Raw genomic sequence first — 17594 nt, forward strand, 5'->3', positions numbered from 1 at the left:
GTGGGAAGCCAGGAAGCTAAACCCAAAGCCCAGCAAAAGTCAGAGTGGGAAGGACCCTCAGAGAGCCTCTAGTTCAATCTGCCCATTCTACAGATGGGAAACCGAGGTCCAGAGAAAGGAAGCGATGTGACCCAGGTCACACAGGGGGTCAGCGGCAGAGCCAGAACTCATTCCAAGTCTCCCTACAGATGTCCCTCCTGGCAGAGTGGGCACCAGGCCCATGCCCCCCGACCTGGCAGAGGCATCCGCAGGAAGGTAAGAGGCTCGTCAGGGTCCCAAGGCAGACAGCAGGCAGCAGGCACATGCACCTTGTCCTTGGCCTATCCTGTCCCCCTCTCCAGCCCCTGAACTGGGTGGGGCAAGGAGGAGTGGGGGCAGGAGGAGCAGGCGAGGGGGTACCTCGGTCTCCAGCTGGCGTGGATCCGAAAGAAACTCCGCTTATTACTAAACATCTGGCTGGAAGTTGAGAACAAGACACAAACAGAGGTTAGTGGGAAGGGGGCAGGTGGGCCGAGCGTGGGGAGCGGCCAGGATGGGGCTGGCTTCCTGCGGCTGGTGGGAGAGAAGAACCCCTCCCAAGCCACCCTCCACCCGCATCCCCAGAATGCAGATTCTCAACATTTGCATAAGGGTCTGCGCAGCACGTGAAATAGAGTTCTGTGCCCCTCCTCCAGAGATTCTCATTCTGTGGGCTTGGGGAGAGGTCCAGTATCTGCATTTTTTAGCGAACACCCCACAGCCGCTGCTGCAGGAAGTCAGGGGACCATGCCTTGAGAAACATCATCTTAGCGCCTCATTGAAAAACCTCCAAGAGAGGAGGCGCTGGCCTCAGCAATGCCACCCCCCAGGAAGTCCTGCTTCTGGTAGTCCTGGGAACGCACTCCGCCTGGGCCTACCCACAAGCACCACTCAGGGTGTGGCCAACCAGGAGAAGTGTGTACGTGTACGTGGTGGTGGGGAAGAGGGGTCCTGTCTGGAGCACCCACCCCATAGGGCCCAGTCAGCCAAAAGTAAGGATACGGGCCTGAGCCTAGTGGCTGACGCCCTAGAAGTCACAGCTCAACCTCCTGGGGTGCCTGGGGAGAGGGGACACTCCACCACCATCACCACGAGCCCCGGCCACACAGACACCCCAGGACAGACGGACACAAGGCTGGGAATTAGTGAATGCCAAGCCCTCGGCAGTCATCTGGTCCTAGGCTTTGGGGGACCCAGAGCCCCAGAGCAGTTGTGGGTGGGAGAGGTGCTGGGCTCCAGGTGTGTCTCCATCTCCAGAACCTTCCTATCCAGGCCAGGTGAGACCAGCGCAAACTGGAAGCTCCAGAAAGCACTAGCCCAGGCCCTGGGCAGAGTTGCTCAAATACCCAAACTTCTGAGTTTTACCTATGAGCTGCGGCTGGATGGGGGTGGGGATAACACTGAAGGGCCTTCGGCCAGGGGCAGAGAATCCGACCCGGAGCCACACCATGGACTCTCTTCCAGGGAGCTCCCAGCCTGGTCTGGCCAGTCGTGCGTCCCCTCCCTCCAGCCCCTGACCTGGAGCGACCCTCCATCTCCCTGCTTCTGTTCAGCCCCTGGCCACAGATGCCCTCACTGATCTGCCTTCACTGGGAAGAAATGCTGCTCCCAAAATCCTCTGCACCAACTCCCCCCCACCACCCCGTTTCCCCTGGCCTTTTCAGCCGAGAGAACCCAGGGCCCCGGTCAGCCTAAACATTGCTGGTGTTCCGCTCAGGACCCAGAGGCCCAGAGTGACTCGATGACTTTCTCAAGGACACACAGCGTCAGGTGGTAGAGGCCAGCTTTCACCACACCGCCTCCTTCGGATCTCCGAGTGGCTGGCCTCTTCTCCGCTCCCTCGTTCTGGGCCCAGGGCTCAGAATCACACCCGAGGCTTAAGGCCCAGATGTCTACCTGGCTGATGAGGGGTGATGTGTGAAGATGAGACAAAACAGAGATGGGGAGGAGGCAGGGGAGGAATGAGGAGGGATTGAATTCTTGACCTCAGAGCTGTCCCTCTACAGGGGGCAGCCCCTTTCTCATTCTGTGAGTCCGTGAGCTTCCCTTCTCCAAAAATGCCTGGAATTCCACAACTTTGAACATTTATGTGGGGTAAGCATGGTTCTTTCTTTGTTCTTCTTCCAAAATGCAAAAGCTCCCAGAGAGACAGGTCAAGAGGAAAGAGACTGTGAGGATAAGCAAAATGTCCCTCAGTAAGGAAGAAAGGCATTGTGGGAGAATCCCCAGAGGACCCTCTGGGATTAGCCAAGCTGTGGACCGGGGTTGCGCAAGACAAGAGCATTAGTCATCGGCTGAGTTTACGGAGGTCCGACAGCGGTTCTTAGTCACAGGGCTCTCTCTCCAGCTGGTACCTCGACCCCGAGGAGCAAGCTCAGTGGCCCCTTCTAGAGGGACATGCTGTGGGAGGGGGTGCCCTGCCCTCACGTCCCAGGATGGTGCCCACGATTACCTGAGCCGTAAGCACCTGTGGCCAGCGGCCTCCTCCTCTCTCCAGCTGCCCGGGAGGGATGGGGGTGCAGGGATGGAAGAGTGAGGGGACGTGGAAACAGAGAAAGAAAGAGGACAAATGGAATGAATGGAGGAGGTGCCGGGAAAGGACGGTGCGGATATCTCCCCCACTCAGACCCTTAGAGCCCCAGGTGACAAGCAGGTGAGTCCAGCCTGGCCTCTCCAGAGAGGCTCTCAGTCTGTACCTGGCAGGCCGTCCGACGACACCTGCCCAGGCCTTGTGACAAGGCTTGGGAGTCCCCAGAACAGGCCCAGACACCCACACGGTGGCTGCACACAAGTCTGAGAGAGGGTGAGACAAAGAATGGAAGAGGAGGAGGAGAAGCGAGAGGAGGTGGCGGCCCCGGGGGGCCCCTACCTTTCCCCAGGGCAGAAGGAGGCGCTGCCCGGCCGGTGGCAGGTGGCAACGGGCGGGTAACGGGAGGGCGCTCCGTCAGGTACCGGCGCCCGCCGCACCTCCAGGGGCCGTAGGCCCCCGTTGCGGGCCCGTTGCACGTGCTCAAACAAGAGGGCCAGCTCTCTGCAGGAGAGGGCACCATCAGCGGCAGGCAGGGCTGCTGGGCACCGAGCTCCAGAGCTCAGATCCCCCCAGGCTCTGCCTCCAGAGGTGCTCAGCACACACCCCAAGCCGGAACCGGCAGGGTGGGGGGTGGGAGAGACCAATCCTCCTCCCTCCCTTTCTGCACTCAGCTCCTAGGAAATCCTCAGGGCTGCCGAGGACGGTTGTGCAGGTTGGGCACAACTCGAGGGCCCCCTCAGAAGGCGGTAAGTGGCAGCTTGAATCTAACCTACTCTCTGCTTGTCAAGCGGAGTGCCTAGACATGGAGCTATGCCCTCCTGGAGGCCAGCGGCTGCCCTGAAACCCTCACCCTCCAGATCTGACTGGATTGTCGGGGGAAACTGAGGCGCGGGAGAGAGACTTGATTGGGTAGCTAGCTCAGCTACCCACTCCTCCAGCATCCACTCCTGCCACTGGGTTCTTGGAGACTAGCTTTGGGGCTCAGCTTCTTTCTAACTCTCCATGCCACTTCTATTTCCATGACCAAAGGACGGTATCTCCCCTCTGCCTTCCCATTATATGGACAAGGAAACTGAGCTCCGAGGAGCAGAAGGCCCGTGGACCTAGAATCTCTAATCCAAGCTCTGTCCCTCTTATCAGAGGGCCCAGTACTACCCCCAAATCTTCCCTCCCCCTCACATACACCCTATTTCTAACAAACCAGACCCTGCCCCACTCCCCAAGGCCTGGCCTTGCGTCCTTAGAGCCACCCCAGAAAGGGAGGACCCTTCCAAACCAACCACCGCCCTGTCTCTGAGGTGGGAGCTTGCCTCTGCCAAGAGGAGATGGGGGGGACCCCGTGTGATTCTGGGAGCCCCCCCCCAACCCGTTCTCTCCTGCCTCTTCCCCTAGGAAGCCCCTGGAGCTGGGAGGGAGCAGGGAGAGGGAGCCAGGTGTAGGGGTGAGTGAGAACTAATGAGGAATGAGGCACCCGGCACCCGCAGAAGCGCTGAGCACAGCTGCCTCGCCCAGCCTCACCCAGCCTCGCGCTTGATTCCCTGCCTGCCCGCAGGACTGAGCCACACTCCGTGGTCTTCATTCCTGCCCGAGGGCCTGGCCAGCCACCTGGCCACACAGACCCTGGTGATCGCTATTAATAATCTTCTGTGGGCAGCCACCCCCAGGTGCAGTGGGATGAACTCACTTCTGGGCACTAGGGCCTGGAAAAGTAGGGGCCTATTCACACACAGGGGTGCTGGGGTGGGCCCCTGAACCCAGCTCTGGCACACGCGTTCTTGCATGTGTGTGTACGGCAGGCTGGCAAGGGCTAACCCGACCCGTGACTCCGACAGAGGGGAGATGAGCTGGCAGCGCCTCCGCCCTGAATGGCGGCACTAGGGGCTAGCATGCGGACAGCCAGCGCTCCAGAGCCCGGGGTGCAGCAGGGGGGCGGGGCTCCACCCCGGGCCCAGGCCCAGCATCCACCACGGGGCAGAGCGGACTGGGAGAGAAGACACTCGGGGCTCTGCATTACACGGGATATGCAGAGCCCGCCCCAGACACTCCTTTGGGAGCTGTCACCCCTTTCCCACCCTCCAGGGCCGGGTCCCAGTCACTTGTCCTCCAGGGTACATCACCACCGCCCCCCTCCGCCCATGCCCCCCTGCAGCAGGGCCTACCTGAAGGATGGGAGGATACTGTCGTAGTAGTACCAGGTGGCCGTCAGGTAGGCCCGGCTCGTGTCGGTGGAGTACAGGCGCCAGGCAGCCTGTCGTAGGAGGGAAGGGGAAGGGAGGACAAGGCATCAGCGAAGCCACTCCACCCCTCACCAGCCCTCTGCCCTCAGAGGAACCGGTCCTTGGGTCAGCTGAAGGAGACCCAGAGCCAGAGGCCAGTTCCAGCTCCAGGCAGGGCCAGACACGGGGACCCAGAGAGAAAGGACTTCCCCAAGGCGGCCCGCGGGTCGGCATCAGAGCCAGGGGTCTAAGGTAAGAGCTGGGCTCTGTCATCAGGCAGACGTGGGTTTCTAGGCCCGGCTTTGCCCTTTATTAGCGTGGGCAGATGAGGTAAGGCTGCAGAGCCCCGCCTGCCTCACCTGTGAACTGGATAAAATACGACTCACCTAACAGCCTGACAGGAAGAAAAAAAGGGCAGATGTCTGTTAGATGCCAAGCACAGCGCCTGGCACAAAGGCCCTTAATACCAGGCTTCCCTGTTCACGACTCTTGTCCCTCCTGTTACCACGGCTGGAAAGTATCTAGGCCTCGTGTATTTGATGAACGTCGTCCTTCTCCCTCCCTAGACCCTAAGCTGGGTCTTGGTCACCACTGTACCCTTCGGCATATGGTAGGTGCTCGGCAACGGTGTGGGGAATAAATACTGACTGAGTGAATTCTTACTGCTACGAATACATCCACTTCATCTGTGCCAGCTGCCTGTCACTGCCCACGGGGTTGAGGAGGGAAGGCGGGAGCATCACTCACCAAGCCCTCAGCCTCCAGGGACTTGCAGGGTTTTCTCTGCAGCAGGAGGGATGCGGGGTGGACAAGAGGAAGGACTGTCTCTCTCCCTCCAGGTAAGAAGAAGAGCCAAGGAGGGACTGTGAGTGCGGTGATTAGGGAGGGCAGGCGGCACGGACCAAGGCTAGCTGAGCCCTGGAGGCCCCCCTTCTTTGGGTGTCTCTTGTCCTTAAGGGACGGCCCACCGCTGACCTCACTGGCCAGGCACCCTCCGAGGACAGGAATATTTTTGCTTCCTGCTTGCCTAGGCCCCTGGCTTGAGCTGGGGAGCAGCTGCCAGGGCTGTCTCATTAATTACGGGCACCACAATACCAGCTGTCTCGTGGCATGGACAGTGCCAGCCGCCTGCCCCTCCAATGCCCCTTGGAAGTCCAGCTCCCAGGGGACGACGGCCATTGTGCCCCACGGGACGCTGAGAAGGAAAGACTGGGCTGGTGGCTGGAGATAGCAGGGATGGGGAGGGGGCTCCACCCTGGGGAGGAGAGGTAAGGGGGGGCTGAGTCAGACTTGGATCGGGGAGTCCGAGGGTGGCATGCTGGGACCAGGCCAAGTATTCCCTGAACTACTTCCCGCAGGGGCTGCTCTCGCGCTCAGCCTGACTATAGAGAAGCCAGGGCCGAGTCACAGAGTCCCCCCAAAAATCAGAGCCCTTGCCTCCCTCCCCCCATGCCCTATCAGAATGCCTCAGCACAGTGGAGGAAACGGGGACCACACACTCCTGCTTTTCTTCCCACCCCTACGGTTGCTCCTTTTCTGTCTCCTTGACTGGTGCACTCTGCTCGCCCGGTCGCCGAATGCTGAGGTTCCTAAACGCTCCTCGTCTCGGTGTCTGCTCCACCCTGGGCCAGCTCATCCGTGCCCTGGGCTTCAGCACATCCCTCTCCCCTCAGCTGCAGACCGTATGTGCAGCTGCCTCTTCAGCGCTCGGGACGGAGGCCCCGCACGCTCTCCGTGCTCCAGCCAAACTCACATTCCTCAGGCCCCGAATCTGGTCCCCCTCCAGTGGGGAGGGCCATCAATCACCAGCTGGGCAAGCCAGAAACCTGGAAGTCACCCGCCAGGCACCTCCCTCGCCCTCTCCCTCACTCCTGAGGCCACGAATTTCCCCCCTAAATATACAGAATTGGCCCACTTCTTCCCATCTCAACTGTTGCGATGCTAGTCCAGCACCCTGCCTTGCCCCGACAGTTGCCAGAGCCTCTTGTCATCTCCCACACACACCTGGGGCACTCTGCAAGCCATTCACCTCTTTTCAAAACACAAATCTGAAATCTGATCATGTCACCCATTCCTCCTATTTCATACCTGTCAGTGATTCCTCATTGCTTTTAGGATAGTGTTAAACTCCTCCCTGTGGCCCTCAGGTCTGGGCCTCGGCCACTTACCCAACCCCTTCCACTATATACTCCTCTTTGAGCTTTCTGTCCCAGCCTCGCTAGCTGCCTTCCAGTTCACAAACACACCACGCTCCCTTCCACCACAGGGCCTTTGCACGTGCTGTTCCCTTACTTTGAATGCTCCCCTCCTTCACCTCTTCACCTAGTTGACTCCTACCAGACCTCCAGCTCCCAATTCAAGCATCAGTTTCCCAGGGTCGTCATCCCAGAGTTCCCCTTCCAGGTCGGATCAGGCCAGGACCTTGTTAAATGCTCTTCAGAGAACTATTCTTTCTTTCAAAGTATTTGTCTCAGTTTATAGTTACAACATTCATTTGTGTGAGTGCTTATGGAATGAACGGGTGTTGGGAGCAGTGTGGGCTTACTGATGACTGCACAGCCTTCGGGTGGCAGGACAAAAGGCCCTAGGCCCCACTCCACTGCCGGCCACGTAGAGCTGGGGCTGGAGCGGAACAGTGGGGCAGCTCTGATGAGGCCTGAACTGGGCATGTGACGCAAAGGAAGTTTCTGACAGTCCCACTTAGCACCCCAGCTCTAGCCCTGACTTGGCATGTGACCCCAGAGAAGTCACATCTGCTCTCGGAGCTTCAAAGTGGAGTCACAATTGTGAAACTGGGACACCTGGGTCAGCACAGAGAAGCTGACACACCAGTTCATCTCAGGGGCTTCCTGGGCGTCTTGTACCTGGATGAGGTTGGCTGCAGGCATCCTCCTCTTCTCGAAGTGCTTCTGACGGTGCTGCTCCTGCACCTTCAGGGCAAAGCCAGAGCCCAGGATGCCCTAGGGGCAGAGGCGTGGTTGGGAGAAAGGGGTGGAGGGGGACAACAAAAGGTGGGAAAGGCCCTTTTGGGCCTCATCTGGGCCCCTCTGAGCTCTCTCCTCCCCCATCCATGCAAATCCAGGAGAAGGGCTTAGCTGGCTCTGCCCCCCGGGGGCCCTCTCCCCCAGTCTGGGAGATCCTAAGTGCAGGGGAACTCACGGCAGGCAAGGCAAAGAAGGAGATGCCCAGTAAGGCGAAGCCGGCCGCCAGGACCCTGCCCAGCCATGTGTGCGGTGTCTTGTCACCATAGCCAATGGTCGTCAGTGTGATCTGGGGACACAAAGAGTTTACCCTCAGGGCTAAAGAGCTTGTTGGGTGGCAGGTGGGAGCCTGATCAAGAGGGGGGGTGCCCTATGGTCGTCCACAAGAGCTGGGTAGGGGCGTAGATGGACCGCTCCCCTTCCCTGCCCGGTGCTAGTCAGGGGTAAGGTCGCAGGGGCTTGGTGTGGGAACTGTGGAGCACAAGCCGATCTCCTGGGGCAAGCTGGGGGCTAACACAGGGGCTGGTCACAGGGGGTCCTGGCCCTAGCTGAGAGGACAGGCTCGCTCAACCCTGAGTCAGAGTCACAGTGGTCCCCCAGGGGAGGGTCTCAGGAAGAAGGCCAGACCCGCACAGACCCTCACGCACCGTCCCCCACCAGAGCGAGTCGGCGTAGGAGGAGAAGTCCGAGTTGGCGTCCTTCTCAGCCAGATAGACCAGGAAGGAGGCGAAGATGAGCACCAGGAACCCGATGTACCAGGCGGTGATCAGCTCCTGCGAGGGCAGCAAGGGTGAGAACATGAGGAGGGCCGAGGGGGAGGGGCATGGGGAAGGGAGGTACGCTGTGCCCACCTGCCAGAGGTGGGCGGGGGAGGTTCCCACAATGACCTGAGAGAGGTGTTCTGGAGGGGGGACAAAAGTTCCCCACCTCTCGGAGTTGCCGGACAGCGGCTCTGCCTCTTTCCTTTCCCAGCTCCTCACCTGCTTGGCCTTCCCGCCTTCCAGGAGGGGGCCAGGCCCTCACAAAAACAAGGGTACACCCCCGACCCCGCCCTTGACCCTCCAGATTCCACACTCAGACCTCAGGCCCCAGGCCCGCTGCCCCCAGCGCCCCACGCCGCCCCACACACACCGCCCCAGCTCCCCGCTTGGCTGTGCGCATAGACCCCCGAAACCCAGAAGCTTCCAAGTGGGCCCCTCCAGCCTTACCCCGCAGGCCCCGCCTCCTGGCCTACACCTGCCCCCCGACCCAGCCCCTGCCCGGCCTCAGAGATGGGGTCCTGTGTCGGGGCCCCGCGGGTCCAGGTCTCGCCTGCCCTCGCCCCCGCCGGCGCGCAGGGCGCACCTTGCTGTGCGCGTAGACCACCGAGCCCAGCAGCTTCCAGGTGCCGCCGCGGCGGTCCATGCGCACCATACGCAGAATCTGCAGGAAGCGCATGCTGCGCAGCGCCGACGTGGCGAAGATGTTGCCCTGCGTGCCCGCGGCGATGACGGCCACCGAGGCCACGAACACGATGAAGTCTGCAGGCGGGGAGGCGAGGTCACGCCCTGAATCAGGCTCCGAAGTGGGGGCGGGGGGTCCTGGGGCCGTGGGGGGGGGGGGGTGGGAGGATCGGGAGGGTCCGCAGAATCTCTGTCAGCAGCCAGGGTCTGGGTCGGGGTGTCAACCCTGGGGCTTGGGGTCAGGGGTCAAGCGCGGGCGGGCAGGGCTTATCACCGATGACACAGAAGGGTTTTCTGGCAAAGCGGAAGCGGCCCTGCCATCCTCGGTAGCGGCAGCAGCATCCGGCCGACCAGACGCGGATGATGTACTCCAGGCCAAACACCACGATCATCACGAATTCCTGCGGGGCCAGGGGCCTGAGTTCTGGTCTCTCTCCAGGAGCAAGGGCCCAGGTCACACAGTACTGGCCCAGCCCGGAGTCCTTGGGTTAGGGGTACCAGGATTTCCTCAGACCACCTGGCTGGACCCAAGGAAGATTCCAGAAGGCACGTGGCCCCTTCCACAGACAGAAGGCCCAAGTCTGTCTTCCACTTCCTGTCCACCAGCCGTGTGGGGTTTTCTGCTCTTGGCCCAGCCCTCCCCCTGCCAGCTATCCCAGACACCCTGACTGGGTGACATGAGGGGTGGCTCTCTGTCAGCTGTCCACTTCCAAGGTGCTTCATTGAGAGGAAAAAAGAAATCACACCAGGGGTTGAGTTAGCAGTTTGGGTCCTGAGAACGAGTGGGACTTATTCACCTCTTCTCTGGGCCCAACATCAGCCCTGGCTTAGCGGCACGAGGTCCCTCAACATCGGCTAGAAGGAAGGACAGGAAGTCCAGACAGGGGCAGCCATCAACACAGCACAGCGCCACAAGCCACTCTCTGAGCCGCAGTAGGAGAAGCCTCTCTCTCCCCCCACCCTGAGCCCTGAGGGGCTGCCTTACACAGCCTCTCCCAGAACCTAGACTCTGGCACTCACCAAGATGAGGAGACATTCGTTGGCAAGTTCCTGGTGCTCCTGAATAGTGGACAGCACAGACAGCACCAGGCAGCTGAAGACCAGCAAAAATCTGCAACAGCAGCAGGGAGAGGGTTAGACTGCTGCATGGACAGGACAGCCAAGGAGACTCTGGCGGGGGCCTGTGGAGTTGCAGGAGGAGGGAGGCATGATTTGGGAAGAATTTTCTGGAAAGCAGAATCAGAGTCAGAATCCCCTGGAGTTGTGGTTCTGTACTGGACACCAAAGGGAGAAGCCCCCATGCTCCGGGCTGCGGAGCTCACAGACACCTGCCACCCTCTCCGTTGCCCTCTCACTGCAGCCTGCCGCTCAGAGAAGGGGCCACGCCACTGTGGGGGGCAGGTCTGTCCGGGCTGGCGGTGGAAACGGACCGGCTCACGGTCCCACGGTCAGGAAGCACCTGCGGGCTCAGCCACTCGCAGGTGGTGTCCTCAGTCCCTGGCTCAGTTTTAAGATGGTCTTAAGAAAAGTAACCCAGAGGCCAGCTGAGGGGCCAGGGAAGGCCAGCGGCCGAGGGAGGCGTCCCTGCTCCCTGCACACGCCAAGGTGGCAGGAGCATTGCTTCGTTCGCAGAATGGGGACATCTGCCTCTGTGGGCTCTTACGGAACTAAAGAAGGAGACAGCTATGAAAGGAAGGGAGACTAGGGAGGACAGGGAAGAAGGGAAGGATGCAGAGGGGGATGGGGTATGTGGAGGGGGTTAAGGCCTCAGGGCCTGCGACTCCTCTGAGGGCAGTGGGAAGCCAGAAAGAGATGTTTAGAAATGGAAAGAACTTTATAACCCAGCTCATCCAACACTTCCCTCAACCCCAGTTGCACACATGAGGAAACTGAGGCCCAGACAAGGAAAGGGACTCACCCAAGGTCACTCAGTATGTCCAGGACAGAGGTGAGATTAGAGTGCGCATTCCCCACTTCCCAGGGGTGGGAAGAGGGGTAAAGGGCATGAGGAGAGAAGGTGCTGGCCTTGGGGCCTCAGACAGCTTGTGAATACGCAAGGCAGGCCAGGCTGAGGGCCACAGGCTGCAGATGCGGGGAAAGAAACCGAGTCGGACTCCCGGAAGCGCTCCTCTTTGGGAGGGGGATGTCCTGGACATGCATGTGCCCTTGGAAGAGACTCCAGAGGGAACGGGCTGCTCTGGAAACACAGCCGTTGTGAGCCAGCCCACAGCCTTCCCCAGATGTTCCCAGAGTCTCCCCACCTGGGACTGCTCACACGGCATTCTGCCTGAAACACCCCGCCTTCGGGGCCTGCTGAGACTCTGCTCACCCTCTGCTCTGGGGAGCCCGTGGGCACGCCCTCCGCCCCCCTGGTCCCTCCGCAGAACGCCACTTGCCAGGGCTTGCCTGCATGTATGTGGCCCAAGTCACTTTCCACATGGCTTTATTTGTGTTCTTGTTTCACGGTGGCAAAGGCATGGGCTCAGGGTCAGAGAGACTTAGCTTCAAATCCTGATCCAGCTTGTACGGTCACCTATCTTCTCTGAGCCAGCCTCCACATCTGTCCAGTGGGAACTGATGGGAGGACAGACATGGAAAGGACTTACAGCCCTCCTTGGACAGGGGCTCCCAGCCTGCTTGGAGGGCAAGCTTAGCGCTGCAAGCCAGCACATGCCCCTGGAGAGAGGAGGCAGGTGGCAGATGTCAGTAAAGGGTTTTGAATGAATGAACGAGGAGGAGGCCTCCTTGGCCAGTTCCAGGCAAGAGCTGAGTCAGCAAAGACGGAGCGCACCAGCTCCTCGTGTTCAATAATTAACCACAGAAAAACTCAGCAGCCACATCCCCCAGGGAGGGGGACTGCCACTGACTCAGGGACAGAGGGCCCCCCGCTGAGGTCATCTCATCCAGCCCCCTCCCCTGGGAAGAGGTGCAGCCAACTCTTGATGGGCCTTCACCCCAGCCCTGAACAGGAATCCTGCCGTCCCCACTGCTCGCTGACCCTCAGGTAAGTGGGCCACACGAGGGGCTTCCTGCTGGGGCTTTCAGAAATTTATTTTTCTCAACACTGTTCTTTCCATGTCAATAGTTACATATCTATAAAATGGACACATCACTATGGGTTAAATGAAAAAAGCAAATAATCAAATCTGAAGGGCAAGGTGATCCTAATTTTTAAAATATAGAATTTTTTAAAATATTTTATTTATTTATTTGAGAGAGAGAGAGCTAGCACAGAGGGAGAGAGAGAAGCAGACTCCCTGCTGAGCAGAGAGCCCCATGCAGGGCTCGATCCTAGGACTCAGATCACGACTTGAGCTGAAGGCAGGTGCTTAACCGACTGAATCTCCCAGGCGCCCCTAAAATATAGATTTTTTTTTTTAATATTCATACCAAGAATCAGCAGGGCTTATCTCTGGGTGGCAAAATTAAGAGCGATTTAGCTTGTTTTGCTTTTGTGCTTATCTGCACTTCCTCTTACCTTTTAGAATAAACTGGGGTAGGGGCGCCTGGTTGGCTCAGTTCATTGAGCGCCCCACTCTTGGTTTCAGCTAAGGTCATAATCTCAGGGTCCTGGGATGCAGCGCAACGGGGCTCCAAGCTGGACGTGGAGCCTGCTCGAGATTCTCTCTCTCTCCCTCTGCCCCTCCCTGCACACGCTCTTTCTCAAATAAAAAAATAAAATCTTTAAAAATAAATAAACAGGAGTAATAACAAACTAATAGGAATTTTAAAATGCATTTCCTTAAATATACAGAGACAGAGCCACCTTTAGTCCTGTCCCCACCCCTTTACCACAACAGCCTTTGCCATTTCGCAGGTGTCTGGGTGTGGCGGCCTCTCCCCGCCCGAGTCCAGCTCGCATGTCCAACTGGCCACTCAGCATGTCTTTCTCAGATGTCTGGTGGCCTCTCAAACCGAACATGTCAAAACCAAACTCGACTTGCCCTCAAATCTTCTTCCCCTCCTGTGTCCCCATCCCCATCAGTAGCACCACCTGCCACCCAGGGGCTTGGGCCAAACAGCTAAGAGTGCCTTTGCTGTTCCTCTCGCTAACGCTCCACCTCCTGTCCTTTAGCATTTTCTGTCGGCTCTACCTTCAGAATAAATCCCTGGAGGGACCGCAGCTCACCACCCTGCCTACGCCGTCACCATCTCACCTCCGACTGGCCTCCCCGCCTCCACTCTGGCCCAACGGGGACCCACTGTCTTCTCAGCAGCTGGGGTGATCTCCCTACAAAGCTGGAACTCATCACTCTCCTCAAAACTCTGCCCTGACTTCCCATCCCATCTGGAGAGCGAAAGCTAAACTCAGCGTGTGAGCTCTGGCCCCCACCCCACCTCGCAGACTTGATCCCCTCCCTCCCGCCCCTCCATCACTGCGCTCCAACCACCCTGACCTTCATGCCATTCCTGGAACACCGACTTATTTCCACCTCCAGGCTTTGCATCGGTTTTGCTGCTTCCTCTGCCTATTTATTGCTCCCTTACTCATCCAAGTCTCTGTTCAAACATCACTTCCTTGGAGAGGTCTTCCCCAGCCACCCCCTCTCCAAAACAATGGCCCCATCCCCACTCTCTCTTTCCTTGCTCAGCTTTACTTATTTTGTCATAGACTGAGTAAACAAGAGCAGGAATTCACATGAAACAAACATTGAAACACCACGGCACCAAAGCCCCCAGTTTGTCTCCACTGAGAAGGCTCCCAAAGCTCTAAGCACATCCCTCCCTGACCTGTTGGACTCCCCATCATCCTTCCGAGAAGGGAAGAGAAGGCCGGTCTCTGACCTTGACCAGCTCCATGTGGTAGACGCTGTTTCACAAGCCCCCGAGCTTTACCTCCCCTAACCCTTCATACGCTGGGTGAGAGTTTCTCCACCCTCAATGCTCAATACAGGGGAACAGATACACTGACTCTGATAGAGAACATCTTGTGTCCCAGGCACCTAAATAATTGTCCCCATCTTCCAGAGGAAGAAATGGCGCTCAGGGAGGGACAGACTTGCCCCAAATCACACAGTGAATCGGTGTGATCTCTTGGCCTACCTTGGTCGTCCTGAGGGGTCCTGACACAGACACCCACTCTTGGGACAGCAGAAGGGAGAGCAATGTCTGGAGCTTAGGCAGAGAGGAGGCAGAGAGGAGTCCGAAGCCGAGGTGTTGCCATGTCTGTCAGAACCAGCCTTATGGCTTCATTCATGCAACAAGTAAGGACGAAGGATTGTCTCTAGTCCCCTCTGGAGCCTCAATGTCTCTGTCTCAACAATTAGAGCACACAGGAGCCAGCTGGCTGGGGCTCTCCAGAATTGCCCCAACAAAGAGGTCAGACTGACATGCACTTTTCCGATCATCTTTGCCCATCATGTCTGGATGCAATTTGGGGCCCACGCTCTTCCTTGCCAGACCCAGGAGGCAGAGCTGGGACACGTGGGTGCTGCCTGGCTGACTCTCCCCGGCTGGGCCTATCTTGAGACTCATTACAACCCTTCCGCACCCCCACCCCCACGCTGTGACTACCCCGCTCCTTCAGGAAGGAGGCAAGGAGATTAGGTAGACAGTTTGCTTAGTTCCATGGTTCTCAAACTACGCTGGTGTCAGAACCACCCAGAGGACTTGTTAACCCACTGACTTCTGGGCCTCACCCCTAGAATGTAAGTACAAGGTGGGACCGGAGAATCGGGATGTCTACAAAGGTCCTGGTGACACGGATGGTGCCCCTCCAGGAACCACACTTTGAGAATCACTGGCTCAGCTGCTAGGAGAGGTTGCGGCTGATTCAATCATTAGCCAGCTCACAACTTTTTAAACAACAGCAATTATTGCCTCCCCCCGCCCCCACCACCTTCCCGAAATCACTGCAGACACAGCCACAGGGCAGGGGGAGCGAGGACGGCCCTGCTGGGAACGTGGGCCTCATGCCAACATCAGCTTCACCCCCGATTCACCGTGTGACCCCCTCAAACTGCTCCTGCTGGCTGAGGGCTTCCTATTGGCCAGACACTGTGCCAAGCCCTCTGCATTTTTTTAAAATTACTTCCCACAACCGCCCTGTGAGCAGTACCATAATCACCCAAGGCTTATCAATGAGAAAGCACAGGCTCAGAGAGGCAGGCTCTGATGGCTGCACAACCCTGTGAATACACTAAAACACACAGAATGGTAAGCGGGGATTTTATGGTATGTGACTGAGAGCTCAATAAAGCTGTTATTTAAAAGGAAAAAAAGAAAAGTATACTAGATCGTCCGAAGTCGTAAGGCCGGTACCTAAACCCAAGCCCGCCTGGACCAGCAAGCCATACTACCCCTCTGGGCCTCTGTTTCCCTGTCTGCAACATGAGGTGGGGGACATCAGTTTTACGACTCTCCAGCAGAGGGGTGGAAGGGAGAGCGTCAGCCACGAGCTTGGTTCCAGATTCTCTGGGGATGTCCCCGAAGAGACAGACGCTTGGCGCCTGAAGAGGTAGGGATGAGAGTCAGGGTCGCACAGTGGGAAAGGGGTTATCTCCCAACCTCTGAGCTACGTTCATGTAATAAACGTTATCTGCCATCTGCACTCAGCCGGGTTGACTGTAAAGACAGAAATGAATAACCCAGACCCCCTGAGAAATGAACAAGTACTGCAAAGCGATGATGTGATGGACGAGGGGATAACAGGATGCCAAGGGGTTGGGAGAAGCCCTAAGACAGCTTCCACAGAGCCAAAGCGGAGGGATCCGTGAGGACTTGGGAAAGGTGACAGCCAGTGCCCCCAGCAGGGGAGGGCACCAGGGTTGTGAGGGCCTGTCTACAGCAGTTCTGGATGATGCGGGCCCAAAGCGAAGGTTCTGTGGAGAATCCAGAGGGCCGGACCCAGGCATTACGAACGGTATCCTTGAGGCCACCGGGAGCCATTGAAGAGTGTCGGGAGAGGAACGACTTGTGTGATAGGTGTTTCAGGATTACCACTCAGGGGTAGTGTGGAGCATGGACGGGAGGGGGTGAGACTGACCAGGGAAAAGCAGGTAGAAAGTTCCACAATAATTCAGATGAGAGACAAGGGTGACAGCACCAAAGAGAAGTGGACAGATGGAGGGTTCAGGGAGTAGGATTTGGTGATGATCTGGAAATGGGGACAAGGAGGGAGAATGGCCCTCCCAGTTCTGGTGTGGGCACCGGGTGGATGAAGGTGCCGTGAGTGAGCAGAGACAGGAGACCCTGCTGGAGGGGCAGGTGGGGGTGAGGAGCTCCTTTCGGGCCACGGCACATAGGCAAACACTCAAGGGTGTGAAGAGGGAGACCGAGCCAGAAATGCGGATTTGGGGCACATGGAGGGTAGAGGCCATGGTGGTGGCCAAGACAGTTCAGAGAACATGCAGCGCATTTCAAGGAGGACCCAGTGGGACCCCAGGGGCGCAGAGGGAGGAGACATGCTCCACCCAGACGAGGAAGGAGCTGCCCGCGAGCCGGCAGGGAAACCAGGACAAAGAGGTGGCGGAGACGCCAAGCAAGAGGGTTTCAAGGAGGGAGTGAACGACAGCGTCAAATGCTGCCAAGAGACCAAACAAGATAAGACCTGAAAAACGTCCACTGGATTTGGTGACGGGTTGGTCACTGGGCACCTTGGCAAGGGGCAGCACATGGCGGGGGGGGGGGGGGGACGGCTCAGGCCCGGGGGGGGGGATGGAGAGGTGGAGGGGCGTGAGAAAGAGGGAACAGCGGGCATACAGATAGCTGAAGAAGTCTGCCCGCACCGGCACTGAGTAGAGGCAGACCATGGCTGGAGAAGGATGCTGAGCACAGGGACCGGGCTTTGGTTTTTTATTTTAAGATGTGAGAGCCAGAGTGGAAGAAGCCAGGAGAGAGGGAGAAGTTGAAGATGGGGGAGAGTGAGGGAGTGATCAATGGAATGAAGTCCCCAGGGCAGTGGGGAGGCTGGGATCCAGAGCAGGGCAGGGCTGGTGCTAAGCAGAAAGGACCCTGCCAGCTTGGGACAGGCAGCCAGGGGGAGGGGCTAGGTGGGACAGGAAGTTGGGGGACAGGGAGGCCAGAGCGCTCCCTGGGGGCGGCGACTTCCTCTGGGATGGAGGAGTCACGCCTCCTTCTCCGAGGAGGCCGGGAGCAGAGGTAAGGGAGGTTTGAACAGTCAGTGTGGAGGGAACAGACCAGGCCCTAGAAGGGGCCCTGGGGAACACAGGACCTTTATACCCTACTGTAAGGATGGGAGGAAAGATCCAGAACATCACAGGTGCACCACACATGCATTTTTTATTTGGTTTGGTTTGGGACTTTTTTGGTTTTGTTTTTAAGGCTTGATGACCTTGAGGGAGGAAAGCAGCCATGTGGGATGAGGGGATACCCCTGCCCCCCACCCGGCCACAGTAAATGCAGAACCGGGCCATGCCCCTTCTTCCTCCTGGGACTCCTTCTCTCC

The 17594-nt window shown here is 58.3% G+C and overlaps 1 protein-coding gene across 1 annotated transcript in view; it reads right to left on the bottom strand.

Annotated features, from left to right (window-relative positions):
• KCNQ4 (potassium voltage-gated channel subfamily Q member 4) overlaps positions 1-17594 on the bottom strand; it is a 53025-nt gene that overhangs the window by 12955 nt on the left and 22476 nt on the right. The window contains exons 2-9 of the mRNA XM_026498373.2: positions 10208-10298; positions 9462-9588; positions 9090-9265; positions 8393-8518; positions 7924-8034; positions 7629-7724; positions 4708-4796; positions 2888-3049 (exon numbers count right to left, since the gene is read on the bottom strand). Of these exons, the coding sequence (XP_026354158.2) occupies positions 2888-3049; positions 4708-4796; positions 7629-7724; positions 7924-8034; positions 8393-8518; positions 9090-9265; positions 9462-9588; positions 10208-10298 (978 nt within the window). The remainder of the gene's footprint in view (positions 1-2887; positions 3050-4707; positions 4797-7628; positions 7725-7923; positions 8035-8392; positions 8519-9089; positions 9266-9461; positions 9589-10207; positions 10299-17594) is intronic.

This window comes from Ursus arctos, unplaced genomic scaffold, assembly GCF_023065955.2.
Source record: "Ursus arctos isolate Adak ecotype North America unplaced genomic scaffold, UrsArc2.0 scaffold_12, whole genome shotgun sequence".
Lineage (NCBI taxonomy): Eukaryota > Metazoa > Chordata > Mammalia > Carnivora > Ursidae > Ursus > Ursus arctos.